General features: G+C 44.0%; 1 protein-coding gene and 1 long non-coding RNA gene across 2 annotated transcripts in view; both read right to left on the bottom strand.

Annotated features, from left to right (window-relative positions):
• Window positions 1-1,319: 1,319 nt before the first annotated feature.
• LOC118494961 lies at window positions 1,320-5,248 on the bottom strand. Its single transcript, XR_004897176.1, has 3 exons — window positions 5,129-5,248; window positions 3,883-3,985; window positions 1,320-1,375 (listed from the first exon to the last, which is right to left on the bottom strand). It is a non-coding gene; the product is annotated as an uncharacterized LOC118494961 (long non-coding RNA).
• Window positions 5,249-8,791: 3,543 nt separating this feature from the next.
• bcl11ab (BAF chromatin remodeling complex subunit BCL11A b) overlaps window positions 8,792-23,994 on the bottom strand; it is a 36,920-nt gene continuing 21,717 nt past the window's right edge. Inside the window, exon 3 of the mRNA XM_031289414.2 lies at window positions 8,792-14,319. Coding sequence (XP_031145274.1) covers window positions 12,332-14,319 — 1,988 coding nt within the window. The 3' untranslated portion in view covers window positions 8,792-12,331. The remainder of the gene's footprint in view (window positions 14,320-23,994) is intronic.

Here is a 23,994-nt window from a genome sequence, read left to right as displayed (position 1 = left end):
TCCTCCCTTTTCTTCCGCACCTCACCCTCTGCTCTCTGACCTGCTGCAAGGAGGAGGGCTTGCCATGTCTGGTCCACTACATGGCTGTGGACGAGTTGCCCAGCACTTTACGTGGGCAGGAGCGGTGTTTTTGGTAACTATGTATTCTGTTGTCATCAACTCAACTACACAAGTCCCAAAGTTTATTGCAAGAGTGACACATCCCATGCATGCAGTGCAGTTTAGAGGAAATGAAAAAATGGCCATTGGTGCATCTTACGTAATAGCACTGTGGAAGAATGTTGAGAACTTGGATGTAATAAACAAATACTGTAATATTACATTGAGCAGACTTTTAAACCCCACCTCAACATTTCTACCAGACATCATATCTGCCAATATTTAATACTAGACTCAAGCTATAACTCTAGCTATAACTGTCAAGTAATTCTAATGTTGATTTGGCACATGTCCTTTTATGGGCACATTGACAGTTTTCATACATTTGTATTTTATTAGACTTTTGCATTCTATTCTGTGTTACATGTAAGAGGTGTTTGCTTTTATTGAAACACACAATAACATAGTTTTTGAAGTTGAAGTCTGAGTAGAGAGGACACAAGGGAAATGAAAACACTTTGCCTTTGCTTAGTCTCAGTTTCTGCATCACTTCCACCAAAATTGCAGCTAAATAATCTGTATATGTGTGCATATGTGTTGGCCAAAAGCCTCACTGATTACTTACCTGCTTCCAGTTTGTGTGTCTTTTATTAAAGTAAGTGTGTCTCAGTGGTGCAGACCTTTGCTTATGTGCAAGCAAAATCCTAACTAATCTTTTTTTTTTTTCCAAAGTATTTGTTGTTAGGAATTGACTTAAAAAAAATGACAAATTATAGTGATGAGCAGGGTGTCAAATTTAGGAGCACTGAGAAATAATTATACATAAGGAGCAGAAATTAACTTTACATTATATAATTTTGCTGTCAGGCACATATGATGAAACAATAGAAGATGTTTTGCTATGCTACACTAATATTGTCAAATATACATCATAGAGGAAATGATCAGACTGAGAAAATAGAAAGTCTAAAATCAGCTGAAGGAGGGAACCTTGGTAACCAGATGATGCACAGGCACTATACTTACAATATCTCTCCTATTAACAGTGTGTCCTTGTCCAAGGCACAAACCTCATCTGTTTACTCTCACACATTACTTTTATAGAGGTTTGTGTGTGCTCGCAGAGACATAGCTGCTGGTCGTTGACTCCAGCTTCAGAAGGGTCTTCTTCTTCTTCTTCTTCTTCTTCTTCTTCTTCTTCTTCTTCCTTCTTCTTCTTCTTCTTCTTCTTCTTCTTCTTCTTCTTCAGTGTGAGCTTTGCTCTGAGAGCAGCTGCCTGGAGGGAGAGACGTTCAGACAAAACAGTCACATGAACGAGAACAAGGACAGATAAGTCACAGAGAATGTGAAGGCTATATTGTGTCTGAATAAGTTGCTTGTCAGTAACACTGATGTGATGGAGTGCCATTGCTTTGTCGGTCTGTGTTTGTATGTGTGTGCATCTGTGCAAGAATGTGTGTTTACATGTTTACACATCAGTGCTTTCAGTGGATGGGACACAGGGTCAGGGTTCACATGGCCATTGATCTACTAGGTGGTTCACACACACACACACACAGACACACACACACACCATAAGGGTTTCTGTTGGTCCTGCCCCTGATCTGGGTCAGGGGAGACCCCATTCAGGTCCATTCCTTCCCCCAGAACCCCCTGCTGCTTCTGTGCCCCATCCCCATCACAGCAGCCTCTCACTCCTCCATGCCAGGGATTGTTTCCAAAGATTAGCCCTAATATGAATATCCATAAACAGAATGGGACTCCCAGACTGTGAAAGCTATCAAAGACATATTTGCATCTAATCCTCAAAGAACCCCCCTCCCACCCCTTACAGAGAGCTCGCTTCCCCCTTTCGGCCCCCCAAAAAAATCTTACTAAACCTCCCCCGAAAAAAACCCTCAAACCTGCCATCCCCCAGCCCAGAAATCCTCCCCTCTTGCCCCCTGGACCATCCCATCCATTCCCCAACCATTGGGCCAGACAAGACCAGACCAATTCTGTTGGGGATTATTTGGCTTAGTGATGAATAATGGATGGCCATCTCCCCTCTGGCTCTCCACCATAGCAGCACCTCTCAATTGGCCTTGGCATTGAGCCATTCACTGGCCTGTCTGGATGGCTGCTTGGCCGGCTGGCGGGTTACCCAACCCAAGAGATCTACACGATGATTGCAATATTGGGAAAGTATGGTCAGAATATTATTTCTGAATATTGAGGAAATTGTTGCTATTTATTTAGTTAGTAGTGGCAAATGTGTAACATGTAAGTTGGTCAACTATCATGAATTTAGCAAGCAAATTTGAGGATTAAATTCAATATATCAAATCTATTTAGCTACTTTTATTTTGGCGGCTACTGTAAACAAAAGTAATGAAACCTATACCATAAAAATCTGACGTTTGCATTTGTTTTGATTCTCACTTCACACACATTTGAATGAGTCTCTCTCTCCTTGAAATGTTCACTAGAAAGCTGCTCACTGAACATGAAATTACTGACTGCCTTTCAATAAATTAAAATATAAACTGATGGTCTTGGACACTAAGTAGACCACAGGGGTCTAGAGAGTGTTGTACAGAGCGTGGGAGAAAGGCCTGAACATTGTCTTTGCCCTGAAAAGCAAGGAAGCCACTCTTCTTTTATTCCTCCTCTCATCCTTGTTTTGCACTTTATCTCTTTTCATTCGCTCCACTCTCCGTCTTATTTTCAATGGGGCACTTGGGGCCAAAGAGATGTCAGTGCTGTGGATACACATACACACACACACACACACACTCACACAAGGACACACCTGGGCATAAGAGTGCCAGCTGAAAGGAGACAAGTTCATCCAAAGGTCCTGGCTAACAGTAACACAGGAGGGGCCAAGTCTTATTGTGCCCCAGGTCCGCTCAGAAGCTTCTTACCCCTCACTCTTCCTGAAGACAGACTCCCAAGGTGCAATTCGACAAGATGGTTTTTGTACCCTCATTATTTGTGACCCTTTTTTGTCTTTCATTTTCTTGTTTTACGGCTTTGTTTGTTTGTTTCTTTCAGCCGAGGGTAGAGTAGCCTTGGGTCTTTTGACGACAGCTGTGCTGCCGAGCCCTGCATTGAAACAACACAAGTTCAGCACAATGACTGACAAGCGCTTTGTAGGACAAGAGGCCCACAATGAATGTGTCCCCACTAAAGACCACCGGTCGCCCCCATGAAGACCAGAATATCAGAGGCTGCCTCTTCCAAGACAGTGGCCTGCACTCCTGCGACCCACTGGAGTAGTTTGGACAACTGCGACCTCCATCCTGCAGGATGGCGATATGTGGGCAAAAGCACTTAAAATGTAATCCAGTGAAGTGTAATTGAAGATTAATTGAAGACCAAAAAAAGGGAAAGAAAAGGTGTGGATGAAAAAGTATATTTCGAAGATTGACAAGTGTGTTTCTGAACGAGAGCGTTATATAGCTATAAAAAGGGAACAGAAAGAGAACAGAGAGATGCGAGAAAGTGACACAAACTCTCTAACTCTCCCTCTCTCTTAGATCCTGACTTCTCAGAGGTAACTAAAGTAAAAATCCAGAACATACAAGCCCATACACAACAACTGTAAATACTGCAGGCAGAAGGAAGTATGTGCAGAGTGTAATAAGGTCAGTCTGGCAGGTCAAGCATGTGACCGTGGCCCTGCATCCCCCCTTCCCCCCTTCCCTGTCCCGCTCTCTTTGACCCCTGGGCCTCAGGAATGAACCAGGAGTGAACCAGGAGTGCCGCGGCAATTCTCAGAAACTTCCAGAGCCCTCTTACCCCTAAGCCTCAGCCGGTCTTAGCCTCTGTCACCCCTGCAGCAGCTGGAGTGGTTCAGAGAATTCTGCTGGCCCCCACGGGGACGGTCAGTATTGCCATACACCTTTAACACACACAAACACATAGAGGGACACACACATGAGGATATATATTGGCCGTATATAGATAAGAAAGGATGCCGAAAGTAAACATAAAACACACACAAAACAACTACATGTGAACAACCAGGGCTGCCAGAATTATAGAAATGCTGCAAAAACTATGAAATACTTTCATTTTTTACACCCAATGCCACTATTTTAAAATTCTCACTCTCTACAACATCTGAGCATAGCAGCTATTATATGGTCAGAGACAGGGAAAGATTGTAGTTATGGCAAATTAATTATAGGTATTACTGGAAATGCGCTCATTTGCTGTTTTGCCAAGACTTAGATAAGAAGATACCACTCTGGCTGGTAAATGTGAAGTTACAGCCAGTAGTCAATTAGCTTAGCTTAGCAAAAATATTGGAAACGAGGGGAACCAGCTAGCCTGGCTCTTTCCATAGGTAACAACATCCACCTAGTAGCATCTCTAAAGCTCACGAGTCAAAACGTTCTATCTCGTTTGTTTAATCCAAACTTAAATTAAAGTGTGGAACTTGTGGGACTGTTTCTTGGCCAGGAGCAGTGACTTCCTGAAGTCTTCACCATATTTACCAGATAGATATGACAGTGAAAAAAAAGACAATTCCTTTATACTTAAGTTAAATATCAACCAAAATCAATCACTCAGAAAATCCCAACTGTCATGGGTGACCTTGTTTATAAGCTATAAATGATGTATTTTCTGAGTTACTGTCATGTCCAGCCTTAACTGACACTAAAATATAGTGGCATAAAGAGGCCAGAGGATGAACTTTGCCTCTTTATTCACAGGACTGTAAACAGGCGCCCTGCTGTCTCCCACTGCACACACAGCATACAGCTTACTCGCAGACATAGAAACACATGCACACACGTGCACGGAAAAGCACACACAAGTCAGAGGGTACTGATAATATGACCCTGTTTAACTGGTCATATAAATTCTGCCAGCGGCGCTGCACCTGGAGAACACACACACATGATGCAAAGATATGACCATAAGCAAGCACTAACCCATATGCAGACACATGTATGTGAGTGCACACACCCACATGTATACATCTGTCTGTGCAACACGTCTTCATGTAATAAAGCATGACACACAGGCGTAAACATACAGTTTTTTGGCAGCAGTGGCTGCACACCACGGCTTTACAGTAACAGTTGGAACATGGTGCCACTCTTGCAGTTCCACGCCCTGCAGTTCAAGGTCAGATCAGTGGGTCTCTGGAATCTCCTGCCCCTGCCCCCCCCCCTCACCCTCTGACCCCCTCCCCTCCTCCAAACCACCCATGCTCTGGAATGAGCCACGCCTGCAGTGTGCCAAAGGAAACCCCTGTCAGCGATAGACCAACCACATACTGATACCGTGCAGCGCAGCTTTCTCTGAAATAGTGCTGACCTGCACAAGGCTGGCCCTTATGTTAGTGCACACACTGTACACACAGACACACACAAAGCAGCACAAACACTTGTGGCACTGGAATATGAGAAGTAGAGTTTTAAAGAATGTCAAACGTCCCAAAGGTCAGTAAAAAAGGCAATACCTTAAGGCTCATATCTGATTGTGCACCATGAAACCAAAAGAGTCCACTCAATTATGGTCAGCGCAGTACTCAAGACATTCCTTCCCCCTCACCCCTCACCCCGTCCTTCTTTTTCACTGCAGGGTCAAAGTTTTCACCTTATCTGGAAGCCATCAGCAGTACCAGTCCCACCTCTGTGACTCATTTAGTTGAAACTGTTGCACGTCGTTAAAATCCTTCTTTCTTGGTTTGAGAAGAAGGAAAAAGAAAAAAAATCACACACAGACACACACGGGCATTTAAAGCAATACTTCACAAGCGAGGTAATCCGGGTCTTTGCCAAGATTTTCACTGCCAGTTACAGCACATATTGTCTAGCGGGCAGACTACGACTCAGATGTTGTGAAGGCGAAGAAGGAGGAGGAGGAGGAAGAGGAAGGGGGATTCTGCTGTGATCCAGTTTACTATTTTGGCTGGGGCTTTCTTCTCGCTGTGTGGTCATGGGGGAGATCAGTGGAGCTAGCAGGCACTGAGGACACTGGCTGGCCACAGCCCGACACAGAAGCCACATGGGCAGAAAGAGAAGGAGACGGAGTTAAGAGAGGGAAAGGTGTAAGGAGAAAGCCAAGCAGAGCTATAGGGTGAGGAATGTCGGTGAGGTTATTCTGGTTTTCTCTTTTATGTTCTCACATTTTCTCACCCTCCGTCCCCGTCTCTTCTTCCTCTGTCGCGTTCTTCTCAAACACTTCCTCCTCATTCTTGCACTTCAACTTCAGCCTGACCAAACTTCAATTTAAACCTCGTCCCTCCATCCATCCCTCTGTCCTTCTTTTCTCCCCTCCCCCCTCTCTTTCTCTCTTTCCTCAGACAGACACAGCTACCCTCCTGGACGTTTCCTTTCTGCTGGCCTGCCCCAACAAAGGTGCTCAGTCATGTGAAACCTAATCTCCAGCCCCCCAAAACCTGACCCTTGACCCCTTCAGTCTTCACACAGCCAGAGGGGGAGGGGAGCCAGGGCAGGAAAGGGAGGCTTTTGGGAAAAGGTCACATTCCCGAAGACACTTTTGTGAACGTACGTGTGCGTGTGTGTGTGTGTGTGTGTGTGTGTGTGTGTGTGTGTGTGTGTGTGTGTGTGTGTGTGTGTGTGTGTGTGTGTGTGTGAGTGTGCATGCACCCAATCCATTTGTGTTCCAGCATCGACATGTGCGTTTGATTCTGTGTCTGCGTACAAAAGTACATGAGGGGAAGTTTGCCTGTATACTCCTGTGCACTTAACTGCCTTTTAAGTTTTCATGTGTGTGCATGTATGCATGTCTGTTGTACAGTAGGTATGAGTGTGTGCATGCATAGACACTCTCTATGTGCATATGTGCATGTTTGTGAGAAAGCACTTTCAGCCCCCAAGCGTTGCTGCCCATAGACAAAACACAGACTTTGTTTTCTAGGCGAGTCAGACCTGTAAGTCTTGTCTGGGCAGAGCTTGTCTCCTTCCACCCTATACTGGCAGTCCTCAGATCTTTGTGTGTGTGTGTGTGTGTGTGTGTGTGTGTGTGTGTGTGTGTGTGTGTGTGTGTGAGTGTGAAACATAGTGTGTGTATATGTGTGAGGCACTGGGTGTCAGCTGTCCTGGGTGATTAGTGCTTTTATATTGTTCCAAGGAGCCCGGACGAGGCCCCCTCTTCACTGCAGCAAAGCACAGCTGCAGTCTGCCTCTCCATCTCTGCTCTTCAGCCTTCCTCTACTCACTCACACTCATGAGACGGGCTCGGGCCCAAGAAAAAATGAGCCTGAAACAGAGGCAAGAAGTAGAGTAAGAGGAATGGACAAAGAAACGGAGCGTGACAGAGTATAATATAGGGAATGAAGGAAAGGAGGGATAGGAGAGATAAAGAGGGATGATCCACTGACAGTTGACGCAAGGAGGAGACAGAAGCAACAGAGAGACAGAGGAAGGCAGCGGAATAGAGGGAAAGCAGCGGACAGGGAGAAGTGGTATATTAGGAGGATTAGAGAGTCGATTCAATGCGCCGACTGTCTCCTGGACAGGATTTCCCCAGCTATGCCTGGGAGGCCTCCCCTGCTTTAAACACACAGGCAAGTCAGGACAGAGAGTGGCGAAGTAGGGGAAGAAGAGCAAAAGAGGGGGAGGGGGGATTTTTTATCTTTTCAAGAGTGTTGTGAACTACTTTTGATTAGCATAATGAAGTAATAAATCCTTGCCCTTCAACAGAGAGCCAGTGTATCCCCCTAAGACTCGCCAGAAATGAGAACAAAAATAACACTTTTCAATTTTCTCGAACATCTTGTTTTACAAACAGGACTATTCAAACAAGACTGTAGGCATTATTCCCTGCATGAGAAACGTTTTGAAAACTCCCCTTTCAGTCAAAGAGCTGCGACTGTTGCCTTTACGAGTTAAGGACATATGTCTACACAAGGAGGAAGAGGAGGGGGGCAGGGGATAGTAGGCAAGGGCCAAGAGTTTGCTATGGGAAAAGTATGTCTGCTATGCACGGGTTGTTTGGTGGCGGGATTTGTGGGCCAGAGCATTGTTGCTCTCTTGACATTGAACTTGGGAGATCGGAGACAAAGGGGGAGGGGTTAACCACCCTGAACATCATAAACGTGTATATGTGCAAGAGCACACACAGGCTAACAGTTCTTCGCTTCCAACACCCACCCATCCAACCAACCACCCCCACTTCCTTGAGACTCTGCTTTATCTTAACTGTCAACACCTGGCCCACCCTCTCTCTATCTGTGAACTTTAATCTGGCCCTGCTAGGCAAACAGCGCCGGGCTCGGACAAGGAGAGCGATTAGTCTGTCACGTTGCCCTCCAGTGCTTCAGCGGTGAGAGGAGGAAACAGGGAAGGGAGAGGTCGGAAGAAAGGAGAGAGATTGGGACATAGGAGGATATATAAAGTTAGATACAGCATAATGAAAAAAACATGAAGGAGAAAACAGAGTGGTGGGAGGGCTGCTGGAGATATAACACAGACGCTTCACTGACCTGACGAGGCCACAGACCAGAGATATGGTGGTGAACTTCCACCCCCTATGACGGGTGATTCAAGCTGAGCCATGCAAACACACCTGGGTGCAATACATCCAAACATATATACTCACAATGCACATTCTGTGTGTGTGTGTGTGTGTGTGTGTTGTACTGGTAGTTCTGAATAGTCTTATATAGGGTTTGTTTAGTTTGACACTGAGTATGCAGACAGCAATAAAAAAAAACAAAAGCACCAAATTCAGATATGTATGTAATACTTTTTATTTTTATCAAGACAAAATGGCTGAGTGAAGAGAATAATGCAGACAACAGCTGAAAATAGAGTGGCATCTCCGTATAACTGAAAAATAACAACAACAAAATCTGTAAGTCGAGCAAGAACTCATGAAAGTTGGTCAATGACCTTTGGTCATCAAACAGAGGAATTAAGCCATCACAATTCATCAGGAGGGAGAAAAATGAACTGATGTGTTTTGCAGTGACTCCGTTCTGAACAGAGCATGTGTGTGTGTGTGTGTGTGTGTGTGTGTGTGTGTGTGTGTGTGTGTGTGTGTGTGTGTGTGTGTGTGTGTGTGTGTGTGTGTGTGTGTGTAGCCATAATAAATAATGTCGACCAATGCCGTAGGTCAACTTCAAGTTCAGTTCAGAACAAATAGCTTGAGAGTAAATACAGAACACAAGATGAAATCAGGCTGAAAACCCAAATGTACCTCAATACCATCACCAATGATAACATGTACCAAACTTTTTTTCTTTCTGATTTCTGTTATATTTAGAATATGCCTTGCATATGAAATGTACCATATTTAAATTATAAAGCACCATGGTTCTTTTGGCAATGAAAAAAACAAAATCCAAAATAACAAAGAAACTGTAGCAAAAAAACATGCTTTTCAGATTAATGTTGGATTGATTGCATATGACAAAAGGTCTTTTTCAAAAACGGCTGGAATGTTATCAGGTGGTACATGTTCAAGGACAGTAAAAAGTTGGCTACCGAGAAAACCCAACAATAGCTTGTATTACTGCATATAAAATGGCAGGAGAGAAAAATATATAAAATAAACTAAAAAGGTATGTACAACCACCTGTTTTTTTACCTCATTGTGGTCACTCCAGCGGGACTGCCTGAAAAGGCCATTACATGACCTCTCACCCTTGGGGAACTCCACAATTTATTTTTCAAAAACATACTTATTTTCAAGCATACAAATTATTCACACTATATTATCCTGCCAAATTAAGAAAATATACGGTGGCAGCTTGTTGGGATTTTTTTCACTACAGAAAAAAAGAGTACATTGAAACCTTTAAAGAGTACAGGCAAAACAGTTAAAAATACAGGCTCCAACATAAATACTATAAGTGCCTACACTAAGTGAACATTAATTTCAAATACCATTCTAAATACAGGAAAAAAGTAGACCATAAATGTGTTTTGAACATAGGAACTTACATGAGTGCGCATTTTCCTATGTGTTTTAAGTTCTCTCTATATATTTATATATCATAAATCTCTCCTCCAATGCACATTTTTGTTCAACCTGAAGACTTGTGTATAGTAAAGGCAAAAAAGATGAGAGACACGTTCATTACAATTCATTACATAGTGATCAAGTCTCGGATGTCACCAAGACAGAAAAGAGAAACAACAATAAACCAAAAAAAAAAAAAAGAAAACAAAATTTAAATAAGGTTCTCCCCTAAAGATATTGAAGTGTTACTTTAAAAACTCAACAACACAATTTACTTATCTTTTTAAATCAAATTTGTAGATTTATGTACTGAGCAGTATATTTCTATAGTTGGTATGAAGCAGGATATTTCTATGGCGGTTCCTGCATTATTACCCCCAAGAGCCAAACTGATGTTTAGCTCTGGAGGAGACATGGCTGGCAACAGTTTCTAGTTCAACTCTTTTTTTTGTTCTTTCTTTTTTATTTTTTGTTAATGCAAAGCAATGACACCACACTAATCTGTCAGCATAAGAGCAAGTTTTCCCTTGAGTGTCCGACTGTAAACTGGGAAAATTGAACAGTGCACGTAGGTAGTCCCAGATCGGAAATCCGGTTCTCGTTTTTATACTCAACCGACTGTACCTCCGATTAGAAAGACAGATACAGAATCCAAGGCAGAGTGACAAGTGCTATATTTTCAACAATGATGGGATGGAGATAAAAAAAATAAAAATACAACTACCACAATAAGGTCTAGAGCAAGTTAACTGAAAAGAACACAAAACGTAAAAAATGTGATTCTTAAAAACTTGTGTGGAAGGGGTAATTTGTTGATTTTTTTTCTAAATTGTGATTCTTGACTTTAGATTCGGATTTCCGTTTAAGATCGTTTCCAATGAGTTAATAAGAAAGTATTTCAGATTACTTAAGGGTTTCTTAGATCTAATGCGGTAAAGAGAACAAGCGCTACAAGGACATAAACATTTGAATTGTAGAGACACCTGGTCAACCCACTCCCCGAACCACGTTACCCTTACCCTCCGACACCCACCCAAATAACCCCACCCTCACCCAAAATCTGTCTGGCTTAGAACAACTAAAACCCACTGTGTGGTCTCCAAGCGGCTGCTGGCTACACTGCTGCCTGGCTGACACAGACGAAACATAATTCTGTGCTACTTACAAAAAAAAAAACTGCAATTCTTAATTTTCAAAGAAAATAAACACTCTGGAAAATTAAGAGCTTTACGTTGGTTAAAACAACTTGTCAGACTATCCTCTCAGTATGGTACACATGTACCAGAAAACATAAACACCTAAACCAAAACTCTATATACCTACTCCTTTTTAGCATGTAACATGCCAGTAAACAGAATCATAATCTGGAGAATAACAATATACATGAGTCAGGCAGATAAATGATTTACCAGAGGTACACATAATCTTTTTTTTTCTTTTCATTTTTGTTTCAGCTGGTTCCTTATGCTCTGCTAAGTCATAAAACGACAGGGTTGTACAGGTGCTTGATGCAAGGACCTGTTTATTTCATATGTGCACAAAAATGTCCTGTAATCTTCTATAGCTGAAACTCCGAGCTTATAGCAAAAAAGGAGGATTAACTAATGCAGGTAAAATATCCAAGGCACTCTTTGTTGTCATTTCACACCATATTGTTAATTTCATTGCTGTTTGTCAAAGAAATATTTAATGGCGTTCGTGCCATTTCATAGGCAGCCCAATTTTTATATATATATACATATACATATATATGTATATATATATATATCTTATCTCAATCTTGCATGGAAAATCTTTCACAAAGATCAGTTTTAAGTGTGACCCTGCTTGTCTTGATGTTTTGATAATATGACACTGTCCACTATGTTTGAACACAAAACTGTACATGATATGTAAAACAGTATGTACTGTATGCAGCATGGGTTCTCATAACTAACTTTTTTTATGTTGAAGAAATCGAAAGTATCAACAGCAATACATGTACAACCAAACCCACCAGCCAAGGACATTTTTCTCTCTAAGTAGCCAAAACACACTGAGCATGCTGTCCAGTTACAAAAAATACAAAACGTGTAAATTATTGCACAATAGAAAGGCTCAAAAAGTTTTGCGTTTGATGCAATAGTATTGCCCCAATGATGGATCATGCATTCAGCTTTTTCCAGTCAGGGATGATAACAGGGCTGTACCGTGTACTGGTGTCTAACCCTGTTGTCCTTTTCCCTCACTTATTGGCTAGTTAGCCAGGGTTGCTTTTTAGCCAGGGGAGCTGAGAGAGAGCTGCCAGCATGCTGCTCTTTGCCTACTCAGTCTTAATGTCATTAGCCAGAGGGCGGTCGCTGTGCCACTTCTTCATGTGTTTCTCCAGAGTGCTGTATACACTAAAAGGCATGTGGCAGATTTCACATTTGTACACGTCCTTGCCCATCTGTCCGTGGGTCTTCATGTGGCGGGTGAGCTTTGAGCTCTGGGCGCACGCATAGCTGCACAGCTCACACTTGTAGGGCCGCTCTCCAGTGTGACTGCGTCTGTGCACTGTCAAGTTGCTGCAGTTCTTGAACACCTTGCCACAATACTCACAGGTGTCACTGCGTCGGCCATCCTTGGAGCTCGGCCTGCCATTCCCGTGGGGAGTGCTGGCCCCGCTGCCGGTGCCGCTGCGTCCTGAAGCCCGTTCCCCGTCCAGCTCGCCAGGCGGAGTGGAGAAGCGCAAGCTGCCGTTTTCTGACGAGTGCTCAGATGACGAGGCGAAGGGCGATTGTCTAGAGTCCCCACCTGTGAAGTTGATGAAGGGGTCCTTGAGTTGACGTGAGGCAGCGTAGCCAGCTAGCCACTGGGAGTAGACGTTCTCCGTGTTTGGGATAGTGGCCGTGGGGGGGTCAAGGTCCTTCTCCACCTTGATGCGCTTGGACAGGGGACTGAGGGAACCAGGGCTGACCCCTCCACTCAGCAGCTTCCTGGACAGGCTGTCAGTGGATAGAGGTCCCAGGCCATTGATGGTAGTGGTGGTTCCATCATCTGCTCGGTCTGACTCCAGGGCCGAGTCCTCGTCACCAGGCTCCCTGGACAAGCTCCGGCGGTGTGGGTGCAGAGCGTCACTGTTCTTGTGGTAGCGGGCCCCTTCTAGCCGCAGGCTGAAACGATAGTCATTCTTACCCTCGTCTTCTTCTTCGACTTCAGGCTTAGTCTCAATTTCCTCCTCCTCCTCCTCCTCCTCCTCCTCCCCCTCTTCCTCTTCTTCTTCCTCTTCTTCCTCCTCCTCTTCTTCCTCCTCTTCCTCCTCCTCCTCCTCTTCCTCTTCTCCATTTTCAGGCATCAGGCCATTGTTCTCGCTTTTGAACTTGGCCACCACTGACTTGAGAGCATCTGTGGCACTGCCCATCAGATCACTGGTACCAGGTTCGGGAGAGCTTGCAGTCGAGAGGCCGTCATCTGACTTGGCATTAAGCACCAAAGACTTGCTCTGACAGTGCGTCTTCATGTGTCGTTTCAGTTTGCTGGCCTGGGTGCAGGCATGGTTACAGAGGTGACACTTGAATGGCTTTTCCCCTGTGTGGCTCCGCCGGTGAACGATTAGGTTGCTCTGGAACTTGAAGGTCTTCCCGCAGAATTCACAAGACTTTGCCTTGAGAGGTGTGCCCGGTTGGGCCGCATTGGATGCGGGATTGGGGGTGGTGCGTAAGCCAGAAGGTGACTGAGAGGTGGAGAGGGGAGGCGTAGCTGAAAATGGAGGCTTTGAACCTGGCTGAAATGGCTGCAGCAGCCGTTGCATAGGGCTGGGCCTGTTAGGGGAGAGAGGTGGGGAAGACCCAGTGGCATTCCCAGCCAGCTCGCGTAGACGTCTAGAAAAGTCCATTGGAGGGGCTTCTAGTGGCACTGAGTTGAGCCTCATCACCCTGTCAAAGGCGCTGGGATGGTGGGTTGCCAGTGCCAGGTCATCAGGGCTCAGGTGGTGGCGTGGTGGCGGGCTGAACAGCGGTGGGGTTCGGAGGTAACGGCTCTCACGAGGTGTAGACGCTGAATCCCGGCCAGACCCAGAGCCCGGCATCCTCAGGAGGCTGTAAGGACTGCCATCAGCCAAGTGGACGGCATGGATGGGAGGCTGGGAAGAGGCACAGTCACCCCCCATCCCAGGAGCCGCAGCCACACGGGGGGTGAGGGGGCTGCCAGGTTCGCTCTCCAGATAGATGCGGAAGCCGTGGGTGTTCTGGGCATGCTGGAGCAGAAACCAGGCACTGGTGAAGGGCTGCTTACAGGTGGTGCATGTGTAACTGCTGGGCTCATCTTTATCTGACAAAAAAGGGACAGAGAAAGAGAACATTTTTTTAAATTGACCTGTTAAAATGATAAAACAGAGTTACTGATGAACAACTAACAGCATAACTGTAGAAACATTTAAAAAACATGTTTGACACTTCAATAATGAAAGTGAGGATTTAAATAAGTGACAAAATATCCAATAACATCATCAAAATCTGAGAGTGTAGCCGAATTTAGCGTTCACTGCTATTTTTTCATCTTCTAGCACTTTCAAAATGAAACCCCACTACATCAAAAATTGTTTCTGGACAACAATAACTGTGATTAGATAGTAGCTTTTAAAAATATTTTTATAATCTTGAAACGGCACAACAAAATTGGAAGAAGAGAAAGAGAAATAAATCTTCCGTTTTACTTTTTTGAGCACTAAGCATAGCTGAATTGTAAAACACAATTTACAAATTGTGTTTAAAATACATTTTAAACACAATCTGTGATCCTGAGATTAAATATGCATTTTATATATTTTTTTTATACCAGCATTCACATCCAGTGGGTGTACACTTGTTAAAAAGATAATAACAATACAATAATAACAGGTATCCCAGACAGCAAATGCACAATTTACACAGTTGAGAAGGCATAGGAATATTTTAAACAATAATTGACTTTCAATAGCACTTGCACACTGACCGGAGATTTGCCTGACAATGCACGCCTAATCTCGTTAAACACACTCATCTCCCCTCCGATGCCATGTTTACAGAATTAGCAAGGCTAAAGTGGGACATGTATCTGATGCTGCATATTAATGCTGAATACAAATAAGAGGTCACATGTTAATAAATTGTACCAGCGTTTATCACAAAAACACATTCACAGGGAAAAGAAGCAAAGAGGGAAATTGTGTATGTTTGTGTGTGGGTGGGGAGGCTCCTACGAAAATGCATTTCATGCATTACTTTTCTATTTCTGATATTTCATGCTTTATGGATTTATTTAAATCCTCTCAGGTGAATAGAATATGAGAATAAGGGGAAAGCAGAAGTGAGAGATATGCAAAATAAGAAGCATCCGCCACTTGCAAATGTGCTCCCTCTTTCATCTTTTGGCTTTCTTATCCTTTCTTCTCTTTTTTCTTTTTTTTCACTGGAGGGCATTTTTCTGAAGTCATTTGCAGACACTGAACCTAAAGCCATGGTCATACTGTGCTAGAGAGGGAGAACAAGGGAGAGGGAGAGACGAAGATAGGCCATGCATATGTGTGTGTGTGTGTGTGTGTGTGTGTGTGTGTGATTGCGACTATGAACGATCCCTAAGATGGTGGATGGACAGTCTTGCATGTTTTAAGCCTGCGAAGAGACAAAGGGGTGAAGAACGGGCAGAAAGAGAAGACGACCGCTGAGAGAAAAGAGGGATGTTGTGGATGAGCAATAGACGGAACAGATTGGTGTTTTGTGGTTCTCCTTTCTATCTCATGTGTCCCCGGCCACCATGGCCCCCGCCGAACAATCTCACTTAAAGACCAGAACACAGCATAAAATGTGCACCCAATCAAACCTCCACGCAAACCTTTTTCTCTTGACTGAAAAGAGTTGGAAGAGGGGTATGCTGGTAAATTATGGATCATTACAATCTGCAAAAATTACAGTTAATTGCTGCCACCTGCAAGGGGCTTTGACCCACTATGGAATTTTTCCATCATAAAAAAGCCATTTGCCCATACACGTTTTAGCTCCCTCTCTCATAAGCACAAATAAAATGTGCCCATTACATTGGCTTTGGCTATATGTATGTTTCCTGATTATGTGTGTGTTTTTATGGCTTTAAATATAAACCCCATATCACTCGTAAAACGGTTGCAATAACCTGGCCTCTCCTGTTCACTTTGCTTTGATTTGCAGCCTATACACACTTCCTCAACCCTGTCTTAATGTGTGAGCAGAGAGTGCATATGCATGAGGAGGAAAATAGATGTTTTTTTTCTGTTATTGTGAAGGATGAGAGGGAGATGGGGGGGGTTGGTCTGAGGAAATAAAGCTGAGGGTTTCGTGGAGGTGAAGGAAGGATGCAGGGGAGAAAGAAGGGAGAAGTGTGGCGTGAAGGGGACATTCCTAATGACAACCCACCACATTTCTGAAGGACACGAGAGCCACAACACAGCACTTCAAAGCCGGTAGTCAATTCATTTTTTATGTATCAAAAACAACATGTCTTGTGCTATGCAATCACAAGCCCATCTATGAACATTTGACAATGTGCTCATGGTACAGGCAGCAACAATAATTGTTATTCCCATCCAGGCAGTGGACACATTGATGGGCTTTGACAAGCCAGACCAAAGCATGCCCAGATTCACAACAACGGCAGAGAGGATATCTAAAAAAGCCCACAATTTTCCTTGATAGCTAGCTGTCCTCAAAAGTAAGGAAGGACAGTTATTCAAAAGGAGAAAAAACATTCTGACAAGGCATTTGACGGTCTTAAAGAAGGTTTTTTTTTTTTTGCTAGTAAGAAGAGCAGAGAACTGTGCGAGGGAGGAAGGATGATCTTATAAACGAGTCTGTTCTCTAATGGAATAAAGGAGAGCTCCCTCTCACTCTCTCCGTCTGTTTCTCTCCTTCCATTAACTCCAAGTCTGTGGAGAGTTAGGGCTGGGGAGCAGGAGAGCTGGGGCTATTGCTGGATCTCCAGGTCCCTTTGAAATAGGATCAGCAGAGAGGAGAAACCACACTGACAACCCCTTAGCTGCCATTTCATGGCAGTGGCTGAAAGAAGGGACTTTGGGGGAGAGAAGACAGAAAGCATATAGGAGAAGTGAAAGAGGGCAGGAGGATCAGGAGCAAAAAAGTGGAAGACAGATAATCTCGAAAAAGAGAAATATAAAGAACTATAGAGGCAGAGCGCAGAAGAGGGACATAGAACAGTCAAAGAAAGAGAATGGGGGGTTAACAACTCCTTTAAAGCCATTTTAGCACATTGCAACACAAAGCAGGGGGAGGCTATTATGGTGTCTAACAGACACGGTGTACTGCTATCAGGAAGAGAATATGATCCAGGGTTCATGCAAAAAGCACAAGGACGACTGACGCAAGGGCAGAAATTATGGAACCTTAAACAGCAGATGTGGTCGCCTGTATAGCTGCTGACACCATATTCACACTGCCGTCCCAGACAGCAGGGTTGACCAGACAAAGCAATACACACAAGCAGTCTAGGAGGCTGAGGCATCATGTATACTTTGCTCATGCAGATTGCTCTATTGTTAGTTGACCCAACCCCCAAACCCAGTCCCACACGCACTCTCTCAATCACCACACACACCATAGGAACCATACCACGTTTATCCCCTCAGCCAAAACACAGCCACAAACACAAACAATCAAACCAACAGAAGCCAAGACAACCACGACCTTAAGCCAGTGTTGGCAGTTTAACGATGCGCTAAGAAAAAAAAAAAACTGTCATCAACTGTCTCTTCCTCCCTTCATCTCTCAATCAAACCTGCCATCTATCTACCGTCCCTACTAGTCCAAAAGCTAGCAGACTTTGGATTGTCCTCTTTTTTATTAAATTTTTTGTCCTTGGCCAAGCCTGATAGTGGGCTCTAGCCATCCTGGTGTGACCACGCAGCTCTCACTGATATTGGTCATTTAGCTAATGGAGGAACAAGCTAACAGGATTAGCTTGCAGGCCATCCAAAAGGAGGAGGAAGGGGAAGGCACAGAGACGGGAGACATGGGGACACAGCATGTCCCCGCCATTTTCCAAAGTTATTAGTTGCCTGGGGCTCAGGAGCACTCACACACACCTGAAAACTGATTATGCTAATAGCGGTTCTTGCCAATATTCATAAGTGTTTATAGGTGTTGGAGTGAGTGCCTTGAGAAGACGGAGGGTTGTCAATACAGTGCCTCCTAAGAGTGCTTCATCCGTAACTGGCGTTAATGTGATTACTACTCTGTTTATGTCATTAGGGTATTCACAGTCAGGGATTGGACAGGGGTGAAGGGGGAAGCAGGAGAGGACAGGTTCGAGGAAGAAAGTGGAGAATTAGTGGAGGCTCCTTCTTTAGTGTACTGTTTTTTCTTAATTCAGTCTGTTGTACATGACTTTCACCAGACTTGAAGGTCTGAGTGGAAAAGAATCATTAAACGAGTGAACTAAAATCATTCTTCAGGGGCTTTGCAGTGTGAGAGCAGCTTTATTTCATTGCATTTATTGGTGTCTCAATCATGTTATCACCCAAATATGTTTTTATCAGTCTCTGCATCCGTTTGTAATTGTGAAAATACCTGACAGAGCAGCTGGTTGGCCTTGACCTGCCTCCTTACTTTTCTACCTCTCTCTCTGTTTGTCTGTGTTTCCCTGCCACAATCACACACACACACACACACACACACACACACACACACACACACCAGGGCTCATACACTCACTTCTTTGTCCCGGGCCAGACTCGTTGTGGTGCACTCAGCCACTGGCCAAAGACAAAAGGCTTGTTTGACCAACACTTGTTCCTGAGACAAAGCCGGATGCAGGAAATACGGTTTACTAAACAGAAAGCCAGCCAGGGAATAGAAGAGGCCTAAAACCCGTCCTTTTTACAAGTCTTATCTGGACCTGGGGCCTGCAACGTTGGCTGGTGTTGGAGTCACACATTACACAATTGGGAGAGGCTGACACACACATCACACACAGAGAGAAGTGAAAAAAGAAAGAGATGTAGAAAGAGGCAGGAAGAAAAAGAAAGGATGGAGAGCTAAGAGAGAGGGGAAAGAGAGGTAGATTGGGATAAGAAAAGCCTTGCTGGCATGAACAAGCAAAGGGGGGGAGGCAGATCTCCAGATAAAGATGCATGGTGGTCTTTGAGGGCCTCTGCCCAGTATAAAGTAATCTGCTGGCTGTGGCTTTGTCTCCAATCAGACTTTCACACTTCTTACCTTTCCATTCCCCTTCTCCTGAAAGTTGATAAGAGCAACAGTGGAACTGAGGCGTCTTGCTGAGCCACTAAGACACCATTATGGACAGATGGCACCCACACAGGGGCCAATGAATGCATGCACCATACACAATGGACAAATGTGTGTGTGTGTGTGTGTGTGTGTGTGTGTGTGTGTGTGTGTGTGTGTGCGTGTGTGCGTGTTGGGGAAGTCAATGTATTTTTTATATGCATGTGCTTTTGCATGTGTGAGTCTTTAATGGGCATGCGTGATCAGTTAGCGAGTATTACCCAGGTATTACCACATGACTGTGTCCATGTACGCATGCATTCATGTGTGCGTCTGTGTGTGTGTGTGTGTGTGTGTGTGGACATTAGTATGTAATACACTTGCTACAATCATTTTAAAATTAGCATCGCCCTACGCTGTCTGTTTCCCTGCATAACCCTACTCCCTTTCATCTTTTCTCGGTTGAACTGCGTTTGAACTGACCATCCACCCACCCATCCATCCGTCCGTCCGTCTCTCTATCCCTCCATCTATCCATCCATTCCGACTAAGCCCAGCTGGACAGCTTCGTGTTTGGGTGCGGCTTGGTCCGGCAGACCTTATAATAGCCTGGGCCAGCCGTGTCTCTGATGCAGATCATTATTTGCTCTCTGCTTACCAGCGATGGTGGGAGGCAGCACACTGTTGTTTCTCATCCTAGCTCTAATGGTACAGTGAAAAGACCTCTGGGCTTCTAAGCTTAACCAGTCTAATTAAATGGACCATCGCTTATGTAAGTATCCACAGAGATTATTTATTGAGTTGGGATCCGCTTCACAGGATCAAACCGCTGTCAACAAAAGCCAACGCTCAACGGAGAAGGTATTAAATAAAGGAGTGGAATCAAAGAAACTGCAAACTGCCAAGTGTCAGTTTAAGCACACATATCCAGGTACATAAGAAGACTTAATCAAGCAGGAGTATTTTTGGACTCGGGCAATTTCCCAAATGGGCGAGGAGTCTCTGAGCACTTCAGAGGGGAAATGTGAAAAGTATTCTGTCAAAGAAAAGATATGTCTCAATAAACTACAGCTTAAGGGGAGGATGATAGAGTAAAATATAAACAATATAATACAATAGAACATACTTTACTTTCTTCTTTACTTTCAAAATAAAGGCTGCAACATTCAGATGAGAGCATCCGCTGTCTTTCCTGACAAGCATCGTCCCTGATTGAAGAGCACGGACAAGAAAGCCTCCGTAAGACATGAGGCCAGCAGCCTGAGCTTCACTATCTCTGCATAGCTCAGCTTATGACAAGCTGGCGACCCTGCAGAAAGGATGGAGGGGGACAGGGAGGTCGACTAGCAGCACATTTCTGCATAAATCTCCAGATAGATAGCATCGGGAGAGAAGAAACAGGGGAGAGACGCAGGCAAGCAGCGGAGGATGATAAGGCCCCCGGGGCAGGGCATTCGACACTGTCAAAACTGTTTCGTCTCTGGCTATTGGACGAGTGGAGCACGTTATGAGCCTGCATACCATTTGTCAGGACGTGATTCAGCTTCACCGGAGCATACAGTACAGGGGCCTGTATCTGACCTCCACTGCTTTGCCTCTTCAGTCTTCACAGACATGCAGAGAGCTGGACATAACAGCACAAACATTGCATGGAAAAGGACTATGAAGACTTGAAGTGAACACATTGCATCACATTACTATACAGTTGTGATATTCAACAGCTTTACTGGTGAATATTCTGTGCAACATGAGACATTAACAGAAGTCATGAGAAGCCAACATGTCAGTTATATTGTCACAAAAAACAAACAACTACAACATACTGTATGTCACAGCAAACTGCACTCAGATAATCACTTAACAGGACAATCATTAAATACCACAAAGTTAAGACTTCACAAATGACCACAGAACTGAATTGTTACTAAAAAAGCAATGTGCAAAACTGCAGATTTTTAGCTTCATACGACTCTTTTTATCACCTGTATCACAGGCCAACACACAATGACCATAAGTAGCAAAACATATGCTGTACAATCTACATTTAGAAAATACCAAATATTGTTTTTCATGTACTTAAATTATTCCCCACAGAATCAGCCAGGTCGCTGCACTCTTGGATAAAGTATGAATGAACTATCTTGCTTAAAAACACCTCTCCCTTATTCTAAATCTGATTGAACGTTTGGGCAAATGAAGTGCGATACAGATTTTCATATCCTCTAAATGCATAAAGAACAAGAAGCTTTCAGGTAACACTTTACAATAAGGTACACAAAATAATCGGTAGTTAATAATTAGTTACTGTTTTTCAGAAGGGTAGTTTTTTTTTTAAAGAGTAACGAATCAAAAAACAGTAACTACCCTTCTGAAAAACAGTAACTAATCATTCGTTACTCTTTCAAAAACAGTAACTAATCATTAACTACCTATTTTTTTGTGTACCTTATTGTAAAGTGTTACCAGCTTTCCTTCCTGAGAAACTGTCTGTCACCATCTGCATAAACTTAAAGCACTCAAACCGAAGATCTTCTTAAAAGAAAGGATGACCGTGCTCTTCATTTAGTTTGTGACATTTTTCCCATATAATGTTGGTGTTTCTGTTATTTTGTCCACCTATTGTGTGCTTAACCCCATATTATTCACGCCACAAGTGTACTCACTAAAAGTGAAAATTACTTGAAAGCAGTTAAAAACTACATCATAAATACATTGCCATAAATAATATGTGAAGAGAATTGACAAAAATGAAGTTAGGAAGCACTTGTGAGCCCACTGTGTTGAATGACTGAGACAGTGTTGAAAGAGAGAGGAGGGGAGTGTGAGCGAGCAAGATAGAGAAAGAGAGAGAGAGAGAGAGAGAGAGAGAGAGAGAGAGAGCGAGCAAGTCAGTGAAGAAAAGTTTAAGGGGAAGAGTGGGCAGTGAGGGTTAGAGACTTCGCCTGATTTACAGGCACAGACCTGTAGTCAGGGTATCTCTGAGCTCATGGAAGTCCGGACACACACACACACACACACACACACACACACACACACACACACACACACACACACACACACACACACACACACACACACACACACACACACAGAGTATGTCTGGACTGAGTAAACACTTCAGCCTGTCTGGAGGTTAGAGTCATTCCCTCTCCCTCTCCGTCCCTCAGCCTGCATGCTCCCTTGTTACTCCTCCTTCCATCACACTATTTCCTTAACACGCTCTGATGACAGCACTGAGAGGTTAAAGTGGGTCTATCTTTACACACATACACATACTGACCCCCACATGCATGAACACAGTTTCTCCCTCACCATTTTCTTTTACCTCTGACATACTCTCACACACACACACACACACACACACACACACACACACACACACACACACAAACACACACACACACACACACACACACACACACACACACACACACACACACACACACACACAAACACACAAATAGTTTTTCTAAATCTTTCTTTTCCAAAAGCTGAAAAGCACAGTACAACACCTGTGCCACGATGCACCTCTCATCTTCTCCACCCACTCATTTAGTGCTGGGCAGATCTTAAAATCAGGCCAGTGTGTACAAGTCTTTTTTTTTTCCTCTTCTCCTACCTTTGCCTGAGGTGCTCCGTCACTGTAAATAATATTTCCAGAGAAACGGGCAAAGAAAAAAGAGGGGGGCAAAACGGGAGAAAGATACTCATCATTATCTTAATCTCTGTGGGACGGAGCGGAAGGTGGAGTGGATTGAGGGTCTGTGTGTTTGGGTTTGGGGTTCCAAATGCACCTGGATCACCAGTAAAATACCACATTTTCATGACCTGGTGCTCAATAGAATGCAAGGAACTGTTAGGAAACTACTGGTGTTGACCGCAGTTGTTTGTTTCTAAACTGGCTCCCAGAAGCCTCAGAAGCTATAAAGCATGGGTCATCATTTTGATACCAGTAAACAAGGGTTGTTTTAAACATGCAGTTATTTTTTACCCTGCCCTACCACCTCAGGGTGAGAGGACCAGGGCATGTGAGCTTGGGCCAACCATAGCAGTTCGTTATGCATACGAGCCTCAAGGCATTGTGGAGGGACATGGCACTTTAAAACAAGAGGGCCAGTGTGTTGGAGTGTCCCGTGGCCCGGAGCTGTGGAGGCTGAGGGTTTAACACGCGTCCCATCTGCTATGTGTGACTGTGCACACGGTGGTCGAGTGGTTAAGGGAGCATCAATAGCCGGACTCTTTAGATAGAGGGGCACCTCAGGGTCAGATACAGCTCGCAAATCAAATTTCCTTCGAAACAGAGAAATTGGAAGTCAAGATAGATATATGCTTGTACATGTGGTGACCGCAGAACTAAAGTCTGGACTTTGGATAAAAACTGAATGTATCACAAGTTCAGTGTGTGTGTGTTTTTTAAATGTTGGTACAGTATCACAAGTTAAATTCACTGCAATGTCATAACACGTGAGGTCTAGGACTTGAAGTTCCCTGATCCTGTAATAAGCACACAGCCACTAACAGTGAGACTTCAAAGACCCCACCACCATCCATCCAACCAACCCTACATTCCCCTCTCCATTATTCATTCATCGAGGAAAAAACATGGCTGGGCCACTTCTCAACCCGTTCCAAATCCTGATTAAATTTGCAAAATGGCCTCCTGTTCAGCCCTAATTCAGCCCCTTAAAGACATTCTGACAGAAGCAGGAAGAGACGCGGCAGAGCAAGGAAATGGTCAGATATCCAAAGTGAC

The sequence above is a fragment of the Sander lucioperca genome, chromosome 4 (assembly GCF_008315115.2).
Source record: "Sander lucioperca isolate FBNREF2018 chromosome 4, SLUC_FBN_1.2, whole genome shotgun sequence".
Classification (NCBI taxonomy): domain Eukaryota; kingdom Metazoa; phylum Chordata; class Actinopteri; order Perciformes; family Percidae; genus Sander; species Sander lucioperca.
Note: the sequence above shows the minus strand (reverse complement) of the source record. Positions and strands in the feature narration are given on the sequence as shown.